The sequence below is a fragment of the Saimiri boliviensis genome, chromosome 1 (assembly GCF_048565385.1).
Source record: "Saimiri boliviensis isolate mSaiBol1 chromosome 1, mSaiBol1.pri, whole genome shotgun sequence".
NCBI lineage: Eukaryota > Metazoa > Chordata > Mammalia > Primates > Cebidae > Saimiri > Saimiri boliviensis.
This window is the reverse complement of record NC_133449.1, coordinates 171,413,329-171,436,226: the sequence shown is the minus strand read 5'-3', so window position 1 is coordinate 171,436,226 and position 22,898 is coordinate 171,413,329. Positions and strand designations below refer to the sequence as shown.

General features: G+C 40.6%; 1 protein-coding gene across 9 annotated transcripts in view; it reads right to left on the bottom strand.

The window, feature by feature from the left end:
- The window catches only part of ARHGAP26 (Rho GTPase activating protein 26), a 509,638-nt gene that overhangs the window by 234,104 nt on the left and 252,636 nt on the right, over positions 1 to 22,898 (bottom strand). For all 9 annotated transcript variants that reach the window (XM_074381099.1, XM_010338421.3, XM_039467604.2 and 6 more), the window contains exon 12: positions 4,331 to 4,367. In XM_074381099.1, coding sequence (XP_074237200.1) covers positions 4,331 to 4,367 — 37 coding nt within the window. The remainder of the gene's footprint in view (positions 1 to 4,330; positions 4,368 to 22,898) is intronic.

Sequence of the window (22,898 nt, the reverse complement as noted above, 5' to 3'; positions counted from 1 at the left end):
ATAAATACCCAAGTCAAACCTTAAAAGGGAAAATAAATAGAGGAGACTTAACTAACTAGATATTAAGAGTTGCCTCAAGGTTATTGCATTAAAAACAGAGGGAGAGGTATTGGGACAAAAACAGCTAAACAAAAAAATTGAATAAAGGGCTCAGAGATAAAACTGAAATATGCAAACCTACTATGCAAGAACACCGGCACCACAAATCAATCAAGAAAAGAACAGATAGCTGCTGGTAGAAAACTAACTCTTCCCATGATAAAAATAAGAATGGATCCTCGTGAAACACCTCATATAGTGGCAGAAATAGGCTGGATTAGAAACTTAAATGTGAAAGACACACTCATAAAGCCAATAAAAGAAAATGTAGGTTCTTATCTTTGTGACATGGGTTACAAAGGCCTTCTCCAAAATATAACTTGAAAAATCATAAACCAGAAGGAAAACAAGAGATGATTTGCATATTTAAAAAAGCCTTTAAAGGCTTTGTACTCAAAGAAGGATACCACGTATTAATAGACAGATGTCAAGATGAGAACATACACTTAAATCGTCTAAATCTAACAAGGGATTAGTAACTAGAATCAGAAGGAACTTTTTACCTATCAAAAAGAAAAGATGGTAACTGAAATAGAAAAATGGGCAAAGGACATGAATAGGCAATTAACAGAAGAGGAAACCCAGTAAACTAACAGGCATATATATGAATAGATGTTCAAATTCATTAATTACCAGAGAAATGCAAATTAAAACAACAATGACCTATTATTTTACACCTATCAGACTGGCAAAAAATTAGAAAGCTGAATACTCATGAGAGTTGGCAGGAATGGAGAAATTTGCATGTAGAATTGGTGGGACTGTGGATTGACCACTCTGGAGAACAATATGAGAGAGCACTTAAACTATGCATAGCCTTTGGCCAGCAATACTTTGGGTGGGTGTGTCCCAGAGGAATTCTCACACAGGAAGGTATGTACAAAGATGTCCACTGTGGTGATGTTAGTGGTGATGAGGAGTTGGAGGTATAAGGAGATGGAGTACCTCTCTACAAAAACAGATACAAAGTGCCATATACCACAAATTATGCAGCAATCGGAAGCCACAGTGTAAAAGGACACAGTGGAATATGAATGGTTCCTAACACAATGATGAGGGCAAAAAGTAAGAAATAAAACCAGACTCAGAACAATTTATTAACTTAAGAACACAGAAGATAAAAGATACACATTTTAGAAAAAAAGAACTAAAAAGGAATGGACAAAATGAAACAAAAGGAATGAATGAATCAAGAAACCTGTGCTTATAATGTGTCATGAACAAGGGAGCGTGACGATTCAACTATCTAAACCTGAGATCCAAACAGAGCATAGTGAAGAGGAGAGGAAAAGGCTCTGAAAAGAAATGTACATGTATTTATCAGCTGCCATCCTCTCCCTGGCAACTGGGTCATTTGGAAAATACCAGCAGCTGACAGACATTACTTATGGCCCTGTCTTATACTCCGCAGGCACCATATGCCCTGAGAGAAACTTCAAGATGAAAGCAACAAATTCAGAAGTTCCTTTTTGCTATCTACTCCTTCAAAACATTCTGGCTCTGTGATAAAATGTTTGCATTGAAATTCCCATCAAAACATTTCCTAGAAAGGAAAATGCTGGACATTTGGAATTTGGATGCTAGACATTTGGAATCTGGTTAAGAAGAGCAGTGCCTCACTCTTAAATTCGTATCAGATTGGCTTCAAGATTGTGTCATAAATAGAAGGAGTGTTGCAGATCAAGACCCAGAGCACCAGCGCCACCTGTGGCAGATGAGCCCTATGGGTTTGGATTAAATTGCAAACTACTGCAATCAAGAGATACAGTACAACCACCACCCCAGCAGGGAGGGGAAGCTAAGAACATGTACCATGTGGGAAAGAACTCAAAAAAGGGCAAAGAAACACTAACACTAAACACTGGTTTGCCAGCTTGGAAATCAACGAATACCCTAAAAAAACAATTCCTATTTAAATGACTCCTGAAAAAGTGGCCACTATTTTTAACCCATCTTTTTATCTCCTGTGTGCTAGAGTAAAGGGTAATGACTGAAGAATCATTAGACACCCAAGGCAAGCAACTCTCTTTGCTCTGTGAATAATGGGATGCAAAAAGCAAAATGTCACAACTGTTTGTGTTTTCCCAAATAAAACTGCTTGTATTATTCTTTTCTTGAGGGAGGTCGAATAATGCATGTTGTTATGTATGTTGTTCTAGAGCCTAATTTTTTTTTTAAATTTAAATTATCAACATATTATCGACAGAATTTCTGCAAATATATCCAGCCCTCTCTGGTTCTTTCTAAAGGCTGTGTATAACTCCATAATTTATTTATCCAATTCCCTATTTAGTATGTAGATTGTTACCCACTCTTTGCTATTATCGCCAATGCCCCAACAAACTTATTTGCTGTAAAAACCACCTTTGCACACCAATGATTTCTTTAGGACAAGCCATTGGGAGGTTAAAGGGTGGTCACTTTTTCAAGGCTTCCAAAGCATATTCGCAAAATGCCTTACAGAAATGTCAGAACCAGTTGTCTTTCAACTCTGTCGGGATTTATCTCAAGTACAGAGATGTAGGTTCATAAGGTCACAAGTTATAAGTGAACTTCTGACAAGTGTAAGGGAGGTCTCCATTCACATGCCTCTCCTCCCCCACCACTTTTGGGTCCTTTATTATGGAGGCACTGTGTCCCAGGTGGGGCCAGGTGTGAGCATCTGTCAGTGTAGCCTGCTTGCCATCCATCCCCTCTGGTCCTGATGGCTTCCCTGATTTCCCTCTGGGAAACTACTCTGCCACCATTTTTTTTGGAGCAGTCTTGAAACTCTCAATCAAAGTGTATAGTTTTCTCCTGGGTGGACCCAAGTTAGACGAACTTGATGCCTGGGAATCTCAATCTTCAGAAAGGTGAGGCAAGGACTACAAACAGCTCAGAGCTTTATCATTTTGCAAGTGTTGTCCAGAAGACCCTTTCTTACCGGGTTCTTGGGTCTCCAGAACTCTTCTATTCTCAAGCCAGGCTTTTCAGCTCCTCTGGCCTTACTATGAGTTATCATACAGCCTTACATATTCCCACAGCATTGTAACTGTTGTTTTTGCTGTCTTTGCCTCAGTTAGCCAGAGTTGACTTCAGGTACTCTAAAAAAAAAATCCTACCTAATCGGGGTAGGGTAGGGTGGAATTACTTCCTTGTTTCCTTGAATATTTACTTAAAATTTTTCCCTTGTTCAAATTTTTTGGGGGATGGGGAGGGAACATTTTTCCCTCTCATAAAGGCCTCTCAATCTACCAACAGGAGGCATTCCAAATTACTTAGTATTTTATCTAAAACTCCTGGGCAAAAATTGTATTTTAAAGAGAAAGAAAGAGGGAAAAATCTCTGTCCTATAATGGCTTTCACAAAAAAAAAAAAAACAATGCCATCCTTTCGTCCACATGGAGAGGCACAGTTCTCCTGATTTTCCTAACACAACTGGATTTCACAGTAGGGCTACCTTTACATTTTTTCTCAAGTGGATTTTACAAAGCAAATCTGAAACAAGGCACAAGATTTCCTCTGTACTCCTGCAGCAACCTGGAAGGATTTTGTTTTTTCTCCTATGCACCAAGGAGATAATCAGCCCAAACACTCTACCAGTAGCATGTTCATTTTAATCCCATCGCCTTTACAAGGTTACAGGTACCCTTGGAAATCATGATTAACCGGAGTGCTTAGAAGCAGCGGCAGGGCAATTGGACTATAGCCTACAGAGGTTGCCCAGGGACATTTCCATCACAGAGGAAGATTACCATAGAATTCATCTCCATTCTTTCCTTCCTCAAGAGTTCACAAAGAAAACAGAGTTACTAAGAAATCACCTAACATACAGCTATTGCCTCTCCAGTACTTGGAGCGAAAGACAGTGTAGGAAGCAAGAGCAACTCTGGCTTTCCCACAGAATAAGGCTCTTGGGGAGTTGAGTATTACTGTATTAAGTAACTTTTAAGTGGTGACAAGCTATAGTCTTAAGAAGACCTACAATTAAAGGAGATAATGTACACGAGAATGCTTTGTAAAGTGTGATATGTTATTTAAATAAGGTGTCACTACAGCCTTGCCAGCCAGGCTCACTTACAGGAGTCACTGGAGGAAAGTCGGGGTGGAGGCATGTCCCACTGCACTTGGGAATTGGGGGGCAAACCCAACATGCCCACAGCACCGCCTGGTGGTTCACACATGCAGTAGCAACTTCTCAAACCCCACTCCCAACCCTGGCAGTAGAAGGTTACCCAAGCATCGTACTTACTCCCTTCACTCTGGCTGTCTTTGTTTGAGTTGTAGACCTGAAAAACAAAAATAAAAATTCACTGTGTGTATTTCATACCACCTTATAGGTTCACTGAAGAAAACCATTATATTCTTCATTTTCCCTAGTTTGCACCATAAAGTGGAAGGTAATTTCTGGCTCCCAAATATGAACCCAATCAATAATTATCTACTTCTCAGTATTCACTTTAGCTGTTCATAAGTGTGTGTGCATCAGAATCATCTGTGCAACTTTACTGTGTAAAAAAAATCATATTCCCTCTTTTTAAGAAAGCAAGTAAATGTATACATATATATAAACAGAAAGGAGAAAAAAATTTAAATAAGTTACAAATCATTAAGCATGAACTGTGCACCAGGCAGTGTGCTAAGCATCTCACATGACTAATCTGAAATAACCAACATGATAATTCTGTTGAACAGGAGCATTTATTATCACTGCTTCACAGATGGAGAATATGAGGCCTAGAGAGGTTAACTAATGTCTCATAGCTAGTTAGTGGCAAAGTCAGGACCTTTACATCAAAAACTGTTGACTGTTAATACTGAGGAGTGGGAACTGTTACTTTTTACTCTACATACTTCTGGAAATTTGAATGTCATCAGGAAAATATATATTTAACTACTGAAACCCCTTAAACAATCTATGTAAATCATAAAAAGGGAAAGTATCCCAATAAAAAAAAGAAAAGAAAAAATGCCCCAATATAAAAGAGACAATGGCATATTGCAAGGGTCAGCAAGTTTTTCCTGTAAAGGGTCAGATGTTAACATTTTAGGCTTTGTGGGCCAAGAGGCAAAATCAATGATATTACGTAGGTACTTCTATAACAAGATAGAAAGTAAATTTTCAAAAAATTTTTGACAAAATTTAAAACCTAATAATAATACTTGAGTAGAATTTTTGGAATACAAGCCTACTAATCAGAAGAATGGATGTTCTGAGAGAGAGGTTGAGCTTAACTGGTGCTCAAAGTTAGTATTCCTTATAAAGCTGATTGCAGATGTTTGTAAATATGATGCTTGGCTCGTGGGCTCTAAAAAAGAAGGTGGTGGGCCAGATTCGGTCTGTAGATCACAGTTTGCCCATCACTGACATTCTGTCATGATTAAATAAGATGAAACCTTTACTTCAGAAAAGAAAAAATCATAGAACCCAAACACTTCTTTTGTTATTAAGGTTCCGTAGGTATAGAAAGGCATAAGGTGAACCTAATCATAATTTGTATGTGTGTGTACATACATATATCCCTCTAGTGATTATAATGGCTACTCTCAGTTGAGAACCACTTATTTAACTCCTAAAGGAATCGAGGCAACCATCTCTGAAAAGAACTATTAAATCCAGAAAGGTATTTTTCACTTAAGAAATATGACTGAGAATGGCTGGGTCAAGAGGTTCCACTTAGCCCTTTAGCTGTGTTGTGTCATTGGGTCTCTTAGCCTCTCTGGGCATCTATTTCCTCATCTATAAACTGAAGGAAGGAAGGAGTCGCTCAAGAAGGTCTTTGAATTATCAAGTTCTAAATACAACAAATCACTCAATTTTATTATTAATTTTCTAAAGAAAACTAAAGCTACAAGGCCACTTATTAAATGTCAGAAAAAAGGAGGATAAAGGGAACAGTTTCTATATTTAAAGAGGATTGTCTAATGAGTGAAAGGCATCAATGTATACATCTAAAAGTTCTAGAGATGAGGAGTCAAAAGATTTTGATCTTGGCCTGGGCTTCCCCACTGATAACTTCGTCTTGCTGAACTTTAATTTCTTCATCTACAAAATGTGGGCAATGATAGGTTTTTCTGACTGACTCAGCCAGAGTGGCTGTGAACATCAAATGAGACGGTGCGAAAGAAATATACTAAGACAGCACAACACAATGCAGGTGCTTTGGACTCTACTACTGAGAAAAGAAATGCTTAACATTCATGGAATTTGAGGGGAAGGCAAAAGTCACCATCAAGTCTAGATGAAGGCTGACATAGAGGTTGTGTAATTTCTACTTAAAAGAGGAGCCACAGTGGCCCATTCTCCCTCGGCAGCATCTCTGTCATCTATATAAATGAACTTAAACTAGATCATGGTTTCCAAATTGAGCCCCACAGCACCTGCACAAACAAGGACTGCCAAGGGGGCTGGAGAGAAGCTAAGACCCCAGGTGACCAAATGTCCCCTCCCTTGGCTTTTATGCGTTTTACTCATGTGGCTACTGAACAAGGAGACAGTGGCTTTGAAAAGTTTGAAGACCTCCGAAATAGTAATTTCCCACGTTGCTTGCAATTCATTTACTTATTCATGCATTTAACAAATACATACTGTGTGCCTATAATGGTTGGGCAACGTTCCAGGTGCTGGTGATACAGATGAATTAGACATCCATAATCTCTGCTCTCGTAAAACTTTCCAATTAGTGAAGAAAACAGAAATAAGCAGATGTACAAATATGATTACTTCAAATATTATTAAGTACATTAGAGAAAGTTAAAAAAAAGGGGGAGGGTATTGTGGACTTCAGGTGAGGAAATGCTTCTCAGAAGAGGTGACCTTTGCATGAGGCCTGAATGATGAGGGGAGCCTCCTTTGGAAGACAGGAGAACCAGTGCCAACAGAAAGCACAGGTCCTTGAAAGGTGAAAAGGCATTGCCTTTGAAGGAAGAAGGCCAGTGTGGCTGGCAATCAGTGCAATGCAGAGAGGGGTAGAAGACGATGATAGGGCAGAGGGGCAGTGATCCCATCCTGTAGAGCCTGTGACCTGGGAGTGAAATGGGTCACTGTGCAACAGCTAGGACCAGCGATCCATGGTGACTAGCATTCACTAACTTTGGAAAGTTGGACAAGAAAAGTACAGGAGAGACGACCACACTTTGGCAAGTATTTTTCCCAACTATCCTTGATCACTGCATTTCTCCCAGTACATTCAAACATTCTATCCAAGAGAAACTTGTTTCTATTTATAGCTGGCAAAATCCAGAAAAAAACAGTAAAGTGCAAGACTTCCAGGCCTCCTTAATTAGGAGATGAATTTGTGCCAAATTACTTTCTTTCAAGATTTTCTGGGTCTCGGGAGACCCCTTCCTGGAACACCCAAGCATTCCCTGAATTCCCTGAATTGGAGAAGCGTGATCAATGAGCCAAAGGCACCAGAAACATGTACCCGCCTGCTCCTCTGAGGCCAGGACATTAATCTCTGTCTGGTTTGGGTTAATGAGACAAAGAGAATGAGTTTTGAAATGAAGCTAACGAATCCCGCTTATCAGGACTTTGTAACTACAAAAAAGGCCCAGGGTTGGGGAGCAACCAGCTGGTGGCTCAGTCGCAGCACTAAGCAGGGATGGTTTTGTGGACCTAGCACTTACCAAGTGCCACACATGACAACATCTAATCCTTGTAACCACCATATGGATGAGGTCTAGTATCATTCACATTTTAGAGCTATGGAACCTGAGCCTCAGGGTGGTTACACAGTTTGTCTAAGGACACAGAACTGGCCAGTGGTGGACTATTCCATCTTGCCCCTAAAAGGATATTCCAATGCCCTTTTAACTTTCTAGGCAGTGCAAATGTGAACCACTACCAAGTCACTCCCGTGGTTGGTATTACGGTTCATAAATACTTTCTATATTGACAGAAGCAAAGAGCAACCAATTCACCCTTTAGAAATGGTTGACCTGCTCTGGGCTATCCTTCTTCTACAGATCTCACAGTTGACCACTAGCAACAGACCGAGGTTCAGAGACAAGAGCAATGTCCTGAAATGTCACTTTGGCCACTGCTTTGTCTTATGATACTCAAATTTGTATGCTTTCAGGTAAGCCTCTCAAGAGCATCTACCTTAACAGAATAGAACCCAACTCTCCGGGAACAACTCAAGTGGACTAGGGGCACTAAACAATGCCTGATTTATGGCTCCTAAGAAGACTGAAACAGTTAATGCACCTTCAACAACCCAACTTAAGTTAAACTCCGTCTGTCCTGCTTCGCTAGAGTACTCTAAAACCTTGAAACGTTATCCCCTTTGGGTTGACATACTTTGATGTAGGTATAGTCTAGTTTCTACCGACCATTGTACATGAAGATTTGTTGACTATTGATGCCAATGAGTATCTGTTTCCAATTCTATGCTTCTAGAGAAGAGAAATACATGTGTTTATCTTATCATGGTCCATTTAAGAGTCACTAAAGAATAATTGCAACAGATAGAATAACGATGATGATGACAAAAGCCTTACCATGTGCCAGACACCGCATTCTATGTGCATTGTCTTACTCAGTTCTCATACCAGCCTAATTATTCCTAACATAGAGATGAGAAAACTGAGGCATTAGAGAATTTAGGTCACATGCCCAAGGTCAGACATCTGAAAATGGGCTGAGTCCAGACAGGAACTCCTACAGTCTGTCTCCAGAGCTCAAGCACTTAACCACTAACCACATAATAAATCAGCCATTGTGATGATGATGATGGTGGTGGTGGTGGTGGTGGTGGTGGTGGTGGTGGTGGTGGTGAGATAGTGTGGGCAGCTGGGCAGGTGAATCACCAGAAGAAAGAACTTGCCCTAAGTCAGACAGAAAATGAAACTGGGAACGGTCTTCTGATTCTAGCTTGGAGCATTCACCACCCATGCAACCAGCTGGCATCTAGTGTAGAAGTAACACTTCATTTTCTTTCTGAACCACAGGATTCGATCCTGACAATAAATACCAGGGGAGGAGAGTTGCTCTTCGATACAAATCACAAGGCACTGCGATTCTGAGTCCTTACCCAGAAGCTACAATGAAAGCACAATTTAATAAATCAAAGAAGGGCGAGGAAAGCCTTCATATGCTTCCTCTGCACCAAGATGTGATTTTGCAATAAATTCACTGCTGAGCCAATTCAGTTTACATGTCCCTATAGAATTAACAGAAAATACACAGAGTCATTTGGATTCCCAGAATTCTTCTATGAGTGCCTTTATTACCATTATCCAAGCCATACTGAGAAAGCAGAGAAGCTTTTTTTCCTAAACTTAGAAATTAAAGACATAAGTAAAGCAAAAATTTGACATGACAATCTAACTTTTCCCTTTCATACAAAGCTGCATTAGCAGTTACCCATACCACACTCTGGATCAAAATCTAGACAAAATGAAGATGCTAGAGAAATAGGTTCACAGGTAAATCTGTTTAAAACTGATGCTCCTATCTAAACTGCACCATCTTTACCTAAACGCACATTTAAACTCTATGAGCCCCTGAGGTCTTCTCCAAGTAGCCTGGGATATCTAATCTCCTCCCATCTGGTTGTTCCCCTGATGTACCAATGTGGAAACACACTGAATAGGCAATGTGTCAACATCTTAAAACAATGCATGGGCTGGTTCTACACCATTGAATATCACCTCGTCCTCTCTGTGTGACAAAATGGGTCCACCATCACTAGAGTCAAAAGAGCTTGCTTTTTTGAATTGTTTCTGTCAGTGGTGACAGATTTGTAGTAATCTACTGCTTAGGTTCAAAGTCCAATTTTACTATTTATTGGCTAACATACACATCAGTTATCATCCCTAGACCTCAGTCTTGCCATCTGAAAAGGGGGGATACTAATACTCCCCACCTCTTAGGATTGTGGTAATAATTAAATGGAATGATAGATATACATACAATATTCAACACAGCACAGAATGTAAATTCTATGGCCTACTGAACATTCTATAAGGATTAGGTTTCATCATTATCACTGTCATTTTCCTCCTTCCTTCTCTTCCCACTTTGTATTCAAAAAACAATACAAAAACCCTCTCTAGTGATGGATAAATGGCTATTCCTATGTGATAAATGGCTAAGGAAAAATACATTTGAGGGACCCTGTGCCATTGGTCTTGTTGGCAATGTAATATAACCAACTGAAACTAATTAAGAGAGGAAAGGAAAGGAGACGATCTAAGGTCAACTTTTAGATCAATGGTTCTTAGGCTTTTTCAAAACAGCAATCAAAAATAAAAATAGCCACCTGCCACCAACCACCTTTTTCACTATCAATTATGTGCCAAGCACCATACTAACCATTTAAATGAATGATTTTATTTCATTCTCTAGCCTTTGGGGTACTACAGCTGCCTCTATTTCATAGCATCATATAGTTAATTAACTTTCCAAAGGTTTGATACTAGCAAATTACAGAGCCAGGATTCGTTTTAGGCAGAGCCCAGTAGACTCGAGTCTGTACGCAACCACAACTTCATACAACTCCTCCACCCAGTCCTGCTTTCCAGAGGAAAAACAGCTTACCAATTAACAAAGAACTCCAAAGAGGCTAAGCAGTAATTAAAATGGCAACAATGCAACCATTATGTAGTAACAAAATTTACACCCAATTTAAGCATAACAGTAATTCTACAAACTTCCAATTAATACAAGTATGGCAGTAATTGAAAACCACAACCAGCCTGAGACATTTTAGGATGCCCAAAAAACATCCTTCCTAAATCCTATGAGCATATACAGAGAGAATCGGCCAGGGTTGCCAAGGACTGTGTGGCAGATTTCTCGGTTGAGCACATTAGAATGCTCGGCAAACACTAATAGAGGCTAAATTTAGGAACCTTTTTTTGTTTGTTTTTTTTTGGAGACGGAGTCTCACTCTGTCACCCAGGCTGGAGTGCAATGGCGCCATCTCAGCTCACTGCAACTTCCACCTCCCAGGTTCAAGCAATTCTCCTGCCTCAGCCTCCCGAGTAGCTGGGACCACAGGTGCACACTGCCACGCATGGCTAATTTCTTGTATTTTAGTAAAAACAGGGTTCCACCATGTTGCCCAGGTTTGTCTTGAACTCCTGAGCTCAAGCAATCTGCCTGCCTCGGCCTCCCAAAGTGCTAGGATTACTGGCATAAGCCACCGCACCCAGCTTTAGGAACTTTAATAATACACCTGAGAAGTTATTAGTAAGACACTCTTAGTCTGTGGAAAGCCACCCATGAAACCCAGTAATGGACATGATTTTTCTAGACCAGGACTTCACTTTTCAGCCATGGGCCACAGGCCACACTTGGAAAAGCTTTGGGGAAGGAATTGTTATCTGAAGCATGAATCACCAGGAGTAAATAAGAATGTATCTCAACTCAAGGGGTCAGAACTTGGGAGACAGCTATGGGTTATTCCTCCTCCTCCTATCAAAAATGTGACACTCATCACCATGGTCTAAGTGAAATGTGCTCAGTGGAGCAGAAATAAGATGGTTGTTGCTACTTTTCTGTTTCTCAGCTAACAATACTCTCCCAGGCTTTCCCTTTCCATTGCTACCACCATTGCACATGCTGTCTTAGGGAGGCTCCCTCAAATGTGAAATAAAAAAAAAATACAGTTGATGGCACTTCACAATGACCGATTCCTGAACCAATGTCAAGACCTTGCTCTAGCCCTGTAGAATTACACATAAAGGGGGTTCAGTAACTAGCACATAGCCAGCCACTCAGAAAGTACCAATTGAATAAATAGAGGAAATAAGAGAGAAACTGCAGTTAAAAACAAGCACACAAACAAAAAAAAACACTAATGGGGGAGTTGATCAATACAATGAATTGGTCAGACAGAAAAGGCAAGCTAAATGTGTGCTCAGGTATCCAGGTGACTACTTCGTTCTTCTCATCACCTGGCAAATTCTCTATGAATCTTTATCTTGCAAGGGAATGGGAATAGACAATTCAGGCCTTCTTGGAGAAAATAGGATACAGATTTATCTTATTTGGCTTAACTCAAAGCTATTTATTTTCTATGCTCCACCCCTGTGTGTCAGTGCTACATCCACTAGGTAACAATGAATGTTGCTAATAGTTTTGGAGTCTATGGTGTCACTGGCGGGTTGTGAAATAAGGGCTAAGGAAGGATTTCTGTACCTGTTGGTGCTGAGTGTTTTCCCCTACACAATCAGAGGCATCTCAAGACCAGGCAGTGTCTTGGAAAATGCCCCAGTAAAAAGTGACCAAATGGCTGTGCTCCTACAGCGATCCAAAAGAGAGTCTTTCAAGAGTCCCTGAAGCTTTCCTGCTGGTGGATAAAAATAGCTTCTTGCTGTTCAAAACATAAGTACAACAATCATGATGAATTGAAAAATAAACTTTCTTTTCCATTAATTCAAGCATTGTCTGCTGCTTTGTACCTTGTAGATACAAGCAACTTATCTCTTTGTATTATTCCTCAATAACACTGTGGGGGAAAAGGTGCTCTGGACACGTGTGATTTCTACTCTTCAACATCCATGCCCCTCTTTTTCCACCCTCATTTTCCTTGGGGAGCCACCTTCCCTGCCAAGGCAAGTCCATATGGTTTGGGTGGGGCTCCTCCCACCTCCATCTTCAAGTTTGCTGCGTCTGATCCAGACTATGCATCCTACTGCACATGGGATTCGTCCAAGCCAAACTCAGCCAATGACACTCACTCACTTTTTATTACAACTACTGGAAATGAGCCTGTGTTGCTAGGAAAACAGGATGCATACCTGAAGCTTTTGAGGCCAACCTCTGCCACCACACAGGCAAAGCCTTGAGTGGAAAAGATCAAACAAGGAAATGCTGAGCCAACAATGAAGGGACATGGGATTCTCAAGGTATCATTTGAGCCCTTTTATCTTAACATATTAGAAGCTCATCCCTGCTCCTTCCGTAGTGAACCAATAACATCCTTTTTATTTTTTAATTGTGTTTCTGTTGCTTGCAGACAAGGATTGTGGTAATTTTTTTTGTAAGGGCATGAAAGAAAAGCCTACTTGTGCTTTACAGGGAATGCTAGAATGAAGGAGGAAAATGTGCAACAAAGTTGAACAAGAAACTGTGCTGTCATCCTTGAATTTCCCATTCCTTCTACCTCACTATCCAATCAGTTCCACGTGGTATCACTTCTATTACTATCATATATCTTGAATCTATTCCTCATCCCCATTTCTTTTTCTATTGCTCAGAGTCAGATTACCTTTGCCTTCTCACCCAGACCTTGACATTCACTTTCTCCTGGTTCTTATTGGCTCCACTCTCTGGCTCTGCTCATTTGTTCTGCAAGATGTGCTTCCCTAAAGCATAGTGTTGGTTGGAGAAGAGAAGCCTTCAAAACATCACAATACCAGTCTTCAAATTCTCAAAGGGCAGTGATGTGAAGAAGGGGAAATGTTACTGTGCTGAATAGAGATAAAGGTCAGGATGGAGTCCCCAGGAAGGCAGATTTCAGGTGAATATAAATAACTGACAAGAGCTCTTCATGGTCCATTAAAGCAGGAGGCTGACCCAGCATCGTCTTATATACACAGACCTAAGCTCTCTTTTGTCTAGAAGGCAGCCCAGGCATTCCTGGGCTGATTAATTTAGCTACATTTGGGTTTTAATCATCGTTAGCCTAATTCTTTCACTGATAGAGGCCCTGGACAAATTTCAAAACATGGAGAAATAGATTTGGATGAAGTAGACTCAGATAGTAGATGGAGCATGCTGTGGGCTTTGGGAACTTGGCATTGAGGCCTGTGTTGAAGCAAACTAAAAATGGCCTGAGAAGGACTCCATAATTCTATATTTGAGTCCTTGTGGACTAACTGTAACCTAACTTAATAGATAGACAAGATTGAAAACGTAACTTAGGAACATGCACCTGCAACAACAGCTCAATCTTGGCCAATTCCAGCAGCCATACCTCAACCACTTACATACCGGTGAGTGTTCACACTATGTTCAAATAAGGCAAATGCCGAGCTGTAACTATCCAGTTGTTTCTGTACCTCACTTTCAATTTCCATATGGCACTTTCCTTTTTTTCTGGTCTATAAGTTTGTTCTGACCACAAGGCATCCCTGGAGTCGCTCTGAATCTGCTGCGATTCTGGGGGTGGCCCAATCCTCAAATTGTTCATAATTCAGTTAAACTCCTTTAAATTTAATTCAGATGAGGTTTTTCTTTTGTTACCTGGTTCTACCACGTTTGAACTATGTGCCACTATAGATGATCATTTAACATTTGAGTTTGCTTTCTCATTGCAAAGCAGAGCTAAGTAATAATACTTACTGTATGAGAATATGAGCAGAATTTAAAATAGTTACCACAGTGACTGGAGGTGCTCAAAAACATTATTTCCCTCTTCTTTACTCCACAAATATTTCCTAATTTACTTGATGGCTGCAGACAACCCGGATCTCTCATTTCCTTGATCTTTTATTGCTCCTGCAGTTTATTCTACAGAATTTAATACTTCCAAATATATTTTTTCAGTCTCATCATTTCCGATCTCCAACCAAGTCAATTCCTTGATGACAGGTCAGTTTTACGTTTCTGTGAGGCAGGGTTTGTGGGGAGTGATCTTATGTGGCAACTAAGTGTGTGCATATATTCAGGGTCCAAGAAATTATTCCCAATTAAAGGACAAGGGGTTTAAGGATGTGCATTCCTTTGCCTGGGTCTTTCTCTGCAGGTCAAAGGCAGGTCATAATGACCTTGATGAGCAAATTATCCTTATAGCAATGCTTTCACATATTGAGTGTCACTGGCACTTACCACACTTCTCTCTGAGAAATTGAAAATGAAGGTGATATAGTTTCAAAGAAAAGGTGAAACAACTCCTGGAGCATGTAGGTGGTAGGTTACACCCCAATAATCAGTGAAGGAGTAGGCCATTTATTTTAACTTGTTTCTGGTCCTGGTGAATGAGGCACAGGCAAACTGTTCTGGGGTTATTAACACTGATTGTTGTGGGTGCTTCTCCTCCCCTACCCCATGACTTTGATTTGTGTGTTACATAAACACTGTTGCCATAGTTATAATTTAGGAAGCTTTGTTGTTTGACCTTAAGAAAAATTCAACCTCAAATCAGTATAATACTACTCTCTAGACCACAAGAGACCATCAGAGGGTAGGATCTGCCAAATTTCTTCAAGCTTCTAGAAGGAACTACTGTATTTTGGGTAACAAGGAAGCAACAAGAGGAGGAAACACTGCAATGTTATGCAATTTCCTTGCATTTCATATTCACAAATCCTGAAAATCATTATAAGGAACTTCCCTAGCTTTCAACCGAAGATTGGAGTCACAGCCAACATAAACAAAAACTGGATGCAAGAGAGGAAGAAAGAAATCTAAGTAATGTACAAGTCAGAAAAGTACTTCAGGAAACGTTTAAAGGCAGCAGAAAGGACAGAGGCTCATTTGCTATCAAGTGCATCACAGTTAAGTAGATGGCATGCAAGCTGACATGTATGTAGGGTGTGGCCATATCACAGTGTGAGGAGTCTTACAGCTCTAGCACTTCCTGGCTTCATGCTGACGCAACATTAAAAAGTGGGCGTGAACCCACTCATCTGTCAGCGTGCCGTTTTCACAATGGGAGGAGAGACCATCTCCCATCCCACCAAAAGAAACTGAAATATTAAACAGAGAACATCTTTATGTGCTCCCCTCCCCAAACCCCCCCTCATGTTTTTAGAAACAGTTACACAGCTCTGTTAGCAGAAGACAGAACCTTGCTCTTTTGTGCTTTAGAAAACTGTAAATGAGAAATTCCTCAGGATGGTATGCAGGATGCCAAAGTAGGTGCTCATAAGGCTCTTCTGCTGCCCAAGTGGGGCCCAGCCCAGGAGAAACCACGGCCAGAGAGCGAGTCACAGCACCATGCTGCACCTTTCAACCTCCAGTCCCTCCTTCTGGGAGGTTCCAGGCAGTGGCATGCATAGCTGTCTTCACTGTAACTTGAGGCTGATGCAGTCAGACAAACTCAAAGTACGTTAATGATCTCCTTCATCTCCACAATAACCCTTCGAGAGGCAGAAAATGAATGTTATGTTATCCAACACAGACACAGGGAAAAGTGACTTCTTCCTTTGCCACAGACAGCAGTGAGTTCAAAGGACTGCATTTCTAGATCGATGACTCAAAGCTGAGTTTCCTACCCCAAATCTAGAAATAATATTGATGACAACTCGTAAGTATGCAACAAGAGATTCTGAGAATATTCACTCTTTTATTTTGTTGCTCTGAGCTGGCGGGCAAGGGTATCCCCAGCACTGTGACCACATGGAGAATCTCAGTATTCTCTTACAACTCCTAAGAAGAAGAATGAGGTTTCTACAATGGAACTGAAAATTCTAGAATTCTGTACTTGTTCTGCTCCCCATCTATGGGTCCCTTGCCTCCATCACAGGCAGAATCCACTCCACTCTGACTCCAGGAATAGTGTGCCTTAGGTCAGGCCAGCTAGAACAGAACATTTACTCCCAATCCACATTCCCCTATAAAAATTCTCAAACATGCAGAAAAGGTGAAAGAAGAGACAGTAAACACTCATATACCTAACACCTCCATTCTACAGTTGTTCATATTTTCCTATGTTTGCCTTATCACATACTTACCTAGCCATCCCTCTATCATCCATTAGTCCATCTTATATTTTGATAAATTTTAAAAGGAGTTGCAGATTATCAGCACTTTTTTTTTTTTGAGCCAGTCTTGCTCTGTTGCCAGACTGGAGTGCAGTGGCATGATCTTGGCTCACTACAACCTCTGCCTCCCAAGTTTAAGCAATTCTCCTGCCTCAGCCTCCCGAGCAGCTAGGACTATAGATATGCGCCACCAGGTCTAGCTAATCTTTGTATTTTTAGTAAAGATGGGGTTTCACCATGTTGACCAGGATGGTCCTGATCTCTTGACCTTGTGATCCGCCTACCTCGGCCTCCTGAAGTGCTAGGATTACAGTAGTGAGCCACCATGCCCAGCCAGCACGTTAAAACATTTCAGAACACATATCATCTATTTAAGTTCAGTATTTGTCCATTTTTTAAACATAAAATTTACATATAATGAAATACACAATTCTTGTGTGCCAATCATGAATTGTGACAATTTCATATGCCCATGTAAGCTAAACCTCTAGCAAGATAGAAACACTTCCATCACCTCAGATGGTTCCCTCAGACCTCGTTCCATCTTACTCCCACCCCTCGCACACTCCATGCACTGGCAACAACTGGCCTGTTTTGTTTTGCACCCACAATTAGTTTTGCATATTCTAGATCATTATACAAACAGACTTACATCATATATATTCTCTTATGGCTACTCTGTTTCATTCAGCATAATTGCTGTGTGTTTTTTTTTTTACTTTAAGTTCTGGGATACATGTGCAGAACCTGCAGGTTTGTTACACAGGCATATATGTGCCATGGTGATTTGCGGCACCTATCCACCCATCATCTCAGTTTTAAGCCCCGTATGCATTAGGTATTTGTCCCAATGCTCTCCCTTCCCCTTGACCCTGACCCCTGACAGGCCTCAGTGTGTGATGTTCCCCTCGCTGTGTCCATGTGTTCTCACTGTTCAACACCCACTTATGAGTGAGAACATGCGGTGTTTGGTTTTCTATTCCTGTGTTAGTCTACTGAGAATGATGGCTTCCAGCTTTATCCAAGTCCCTGCAAAGGATATGAACTCATTCTTTTTTATGGCTGCATAGTATTCCATGGTGTATATGTGCCACATTTTCTTTATTCAGCCTATCATTGATGGGCATTTGGGTTAGTTCCAAGTCTTTGCTATTGTGAATAGTGTTGCAATAAACATATGTATGTGTGCATGTATCTTTAGAGTAGAATGATTTATAATCCTTTGGGTATATACTCAGTAATGTGATTGCACTCAGGATAAAATTTTTAAGATTCATCCATGTTGTGGTGTGAACCGATACTTTTAGTCTTTGTTACTTCTGAGTAGTATTTTATTGTTTGAATATACCACAGTTTCATCACTTCCCCTCTTTATGGACACCTAGGTGGTTCCCTGTCTGTGGCTATCATAAAGTTGCTCCAAAGATTTTTATACAAATCTTTTTGAAGACATGTGTTTTCAATTTGCTTGGGTAAATACCTAGGTGTAGAACTGCTAGATTCTACAGCAGAGTTTTTTTATTTGTTATTAGACAAGAAATTTCCAAGCATTTGTCCACAGTGGTTGTGTCATTTTACTTACACCCCCACCAATAATGCATGAGAGTCTGCGTTGCTTCACATCCTCACCAGCACCTGCCAATCTTTTAATTGTGCTGTCAATCTTTTACTTTTGGCTGTTCTGATGGGGATGCAGTAGTATCGCATTACGGTCTCAAACTGCATTTTTCTGATGATTCATGACGTACACTTTTTCATGTACTTATTGAGCCATCTTCTTTGGTGAGGCACCGCTTCAAGTCCTTCGTCCATCTTTTAGTTAGGTTCTTCTTTTTATTACTGAGTTTTATGGGTTCTCTATACATTCTGAATATGTCCTTTGTCAGATACATGTTTTGCAAATATGTCCCTTATTCTGTAGCTTGCCAGCTGACTGTCTTAATGGTGTCTTTTGACAAGCACTAGGTCTTAAATCAAGTCAAATTTTTCATTTTTTTGTAGGGCTATCACTTTCTATGTCCTATTAAAAAACTTCTGCCAACCCCAGACCACAAAGATTCTGTCCTGTGTTTTCTTCTGGAGGCTTTATAGTTTCAGCTTGTATGTTTATAATCTACTGATTTTGTTAATCTCTACAGCAGCCAGAAAGAAAAACTCACCTTGAATTAATCCCTCTAGTTATCCTAGTTTATAAACATTATTTAGAGGTGCTTCTGAATCATAACTAAGATTTGAAACTCACTGGTTTAAATACAAATTTAGGAACAGGTAGCCTTAATACCTGCCTTACTCCCCATTTCTTTCTCCTTCCTTCCAGAAAGTTCTTATATTATAGAATTGATTCATACATCCTTTGGGAGCCCTCACTATTTTAGTAAAACTGAAATCTGCCTCCCAGCCCCTCAGCGAGCAGGACAGGCAAGTAAGTGTGCTGAGCACTATAAAGCTCTATATGCTCAAGGCTAATTTTCAGGGGACTCGCCTTACTACATGGCCATCTGTAAGCTATGATCTGAATGGGCAGGGAGCCTTGGGCTCTAAAAAGCATAGTGGCCCTAATCAGTCACTGACTTATTGTGGGACCCTGATCAAACCTCTTCCTCTCTCTGTATCTTAATTTCCTAAGGCATCAAAAGAGAGGCCTGAAAAAAAACCAGCTTTGAAATTCCATACTCTTAGTACCAATGATTTCTAATATTTCACCATCAAAAATGAACTCCTTTAGGTCCTGAAGGGCTCTCTATGCGCTTTAATAGTTTCATATATACATTAGGATGGTAACATCTCAAATCTTACAGCAAACAGCAAAATTGGGATATGCTAACAATTGACTAGGAATAAGGTCCTGCAAATGTTGGAGGGAGTAAAAACTGGTAAGGAAAGGGAGACCAGGCTGGAAGCCTGCTGAGCCGACTAGCTCACAGTCTAGTGCTGCACAGGTGATACTCTGCTTTCTTGTTTCCGCTCTCATACTGTAAACAAATCTCCTTTTCCTTTTTCTTTTCTTGTTTTTTTTTTTTTGGAGGGGGGAGGGGGTTGAGGAGACGGTCTTGCTCTGTCACCCAGGCTGGACAGCAGTGGCTCACCCATAGCTCACTGAACGATGCTTACTGAACAATGTGGTTTAAAGTTTGCCTGGATGAAACAGGTTGTTAGGAAGTTCGCATCAAAAGCCCCAAGTGCCTAGCCAAGCCTTTTTTGCTTCTTCTCTAGAGAGAACCCAAGCACACTGGACCTGGGCAACCAACATACACTTAAAAGCACAGCCAGCAGCCAGCAGCCAAGGCAACGGAGAGACCAAGCCCAGTAGGGTCCCCTCCCCAGAGTGGAGGATGAGAGAGACCAGGACATGTCTGTCTTGAGAGCATGGCAGATGAAAGGCTGCCTCTGGGTCCTTTCCTATCGTGCTTAATATAGCTGACCACCTGTGTCCTTTAAATGTCCACCTTTCTTCGGCCCTACTAGCCACCCCTGCTCCACAGCTCTCCACAGGTTCCTCTGCCCTGTACTAATCTTTCTTAACATAAAAGAAGTATATAAATATACACATATAATCATAAATATAAAGTCTACATAAGTACACATATACACACATACATATAGAGTCAACTTTTGTTATTTGCAGGAGTTACATTTTATAACATAGCAACAAACACTGAGTTAGCAAACACTAAACCATTCCTTCTAGGGGAAACACACGGTTCGGTTACTGCAAGCCTCCAGTTCGAACATTTTCAACAACCAATCAATATGTAACCCTATTTTATGTGTGTTTCTGTCCAAAAACATCACCTTATTCAATTTATGTTGCTGAAGTGTTTTCACTGAGCTCATATCCATCTGCATTATAATTTATGCCTGAACAAAGCTCATCTCACAAGTATTTTCATATTATGTCACAAAGCACATCACAACCTTCTTTCACTTAGACAGCACATCAGCATTTCACTTAGACAGCACATCAGCATTATATCTGGGGACCACGTTAGCAAAATCACCACACACACACACACACACACACACACACACACACACACACTCTCTCTCTCTCTCTCTCTCTCTCTCTCTCTCTATATATATATATATATATATATATATATATATATTTAGTGGCAATATATATAAATTTTATATATATATATATATATATATTTAACTCAAGATAAATTAAAGACTTAAACATAAGACCTAAAACCACAAACCCCTGGAAGAAAACCTAGGCAATACCATTCAGGACACAGGCATGGGCAAAGACCTTGGGCAAGGTGCAGTATCTCACCTCTCTAATCCAAGCACTTCAGGAGGCAAGGCAGGAGGAAGGACTACTTGGGATTAGGAGTTTGAGACCAGCCTGGGCAACATGGTGAGACCTTGCCTCTACTAAGAAAAAAAAAAAATCACCCAGCTGTGGTGGCATGTGCCTGTAGTCCCGCTACTTGGGAGGCTGAGGAGGGAGGATCAGTTGAGCCCAGGAGCTAGAGCCTGCAGTGAGCTATGATCAAGCCACTGCCCTCCAGCCTAGGTGATAGCAAGACCCTGTCCCCAAATCCCAAAAAAAAGAACAAGAAGAAAAAAAGGAAAAGGACATTTGTTTACAGTATGAGAGCTGAAACAGGGAGGCGAAGTACGGCCCGTGCAGCACCAACTATGAACATGCACACTGGATGATGAAAACGTTTCACCACTCTACACATGTCTACAAATGATCGTGGAAACATTGCAAGTATCGACTTTAGGGTGACAAATAAATTTTAGTGAGATGAATTCACAAATATGGAATTCATGAATATGGAAGATATGTATATACACACATACAATATACATACATGAATATATTAAAATGTGTATATATTTATATATAAAGTTTTTTGGAAAACGGCTATGTTCATTCACTTACTCGACCATCGCTGTTTTTTGTGCTACAATAGAGTTGAGTGTTTCAATAGAGTCTGCTGTAGGATATGTGTATATTCAACTTTACTAGGTTTTGGATGGTTATACTAATTAACCCTCCCACCAGCAGTACATTATGAGAGTTCCAGAGCCCACTCTAAAAATTCCCTAAGTTCCTCCTTGGACCTCTTTACTTATCTCTCTCTCTCTCTCTCTTTCTTTCTATAGGCCACAATTAGAAATTGCATCCATTCCCAAAGCTGCAACCATACATGCACTCCCGATGCTTCCATGCAGATGGTGCTCCATCTCTAAATCTGCAACCCCAACCTCCCTCCAGTTTTCTTAAGAATAGACCTCCATTTTTAACTGCTTGCTGGCCATCTTCATCTGGGAATTTCCCCTAACCTCAAACCTAGCACCTATTCCTCCTATAAACACCAACAAGGGTTTCTCAAGACAATAGGAGGGGTAACACCTTAAAACCTATAAACAAGCCACTAAATTAGTACTTGTTTTTAGCTAGTTGATAGCAAGGCTATTGAACAGAAACACATACACACACACACACAAACCTATTTTCTTTCTTTTTTTTGGATAAAGAGTCTTGCTCTGCTGCCCAGGCTGGAGTGCAGTGGTGCAATCTTGGCTCACTGTAACCTCCACCTTCCAGGTTCAAGTGATTCTCCTGCCTCCACCTTCTGAGTAGTAGCTGGGATTACAGGTCCATGCCACCACACCTGCCTAATTATTTTTTATTTTTAATAGAGACGGAGTTTCACCATGTTGGTCAGGCTGGTCTCAAACGCCTGACCTCAGGTGATCCACTCAGGTCAAAGTCCTGGGATTATAGGCGTGAGCCACTGTGCCCAGCCACAAACCTATTTTCTTTCTTTCTTTCTTTTTTTATTTTTTATTATACTTAAAGTTCTGGAATGTAAGCACGGAATGTGCAGATTTGTTACATAGGTATACATATGCCATGGTGGTTTGCTGCACCCATCAACCCATCAACTACATTAGGTATTTCTCCTAATGCTATCCCTCCCCTAGCTCCCCACTCCCTGATAGGCCCCAGTGTGTGATGTTCCCCTCCCTGTGTCCATACGTTATCATTGTTCAACTCCCACTTCTGTGTGAGAACATGGAGTGTTAGTTTGCTGAGAATTATTGTTTCTAGCTTCATCCATGTCCCTGCAAAAGACATGAACTCATTCTTTTTATGGCTGCATAGTATTCCATAGTGTATACATACCACCTTTTTTTTT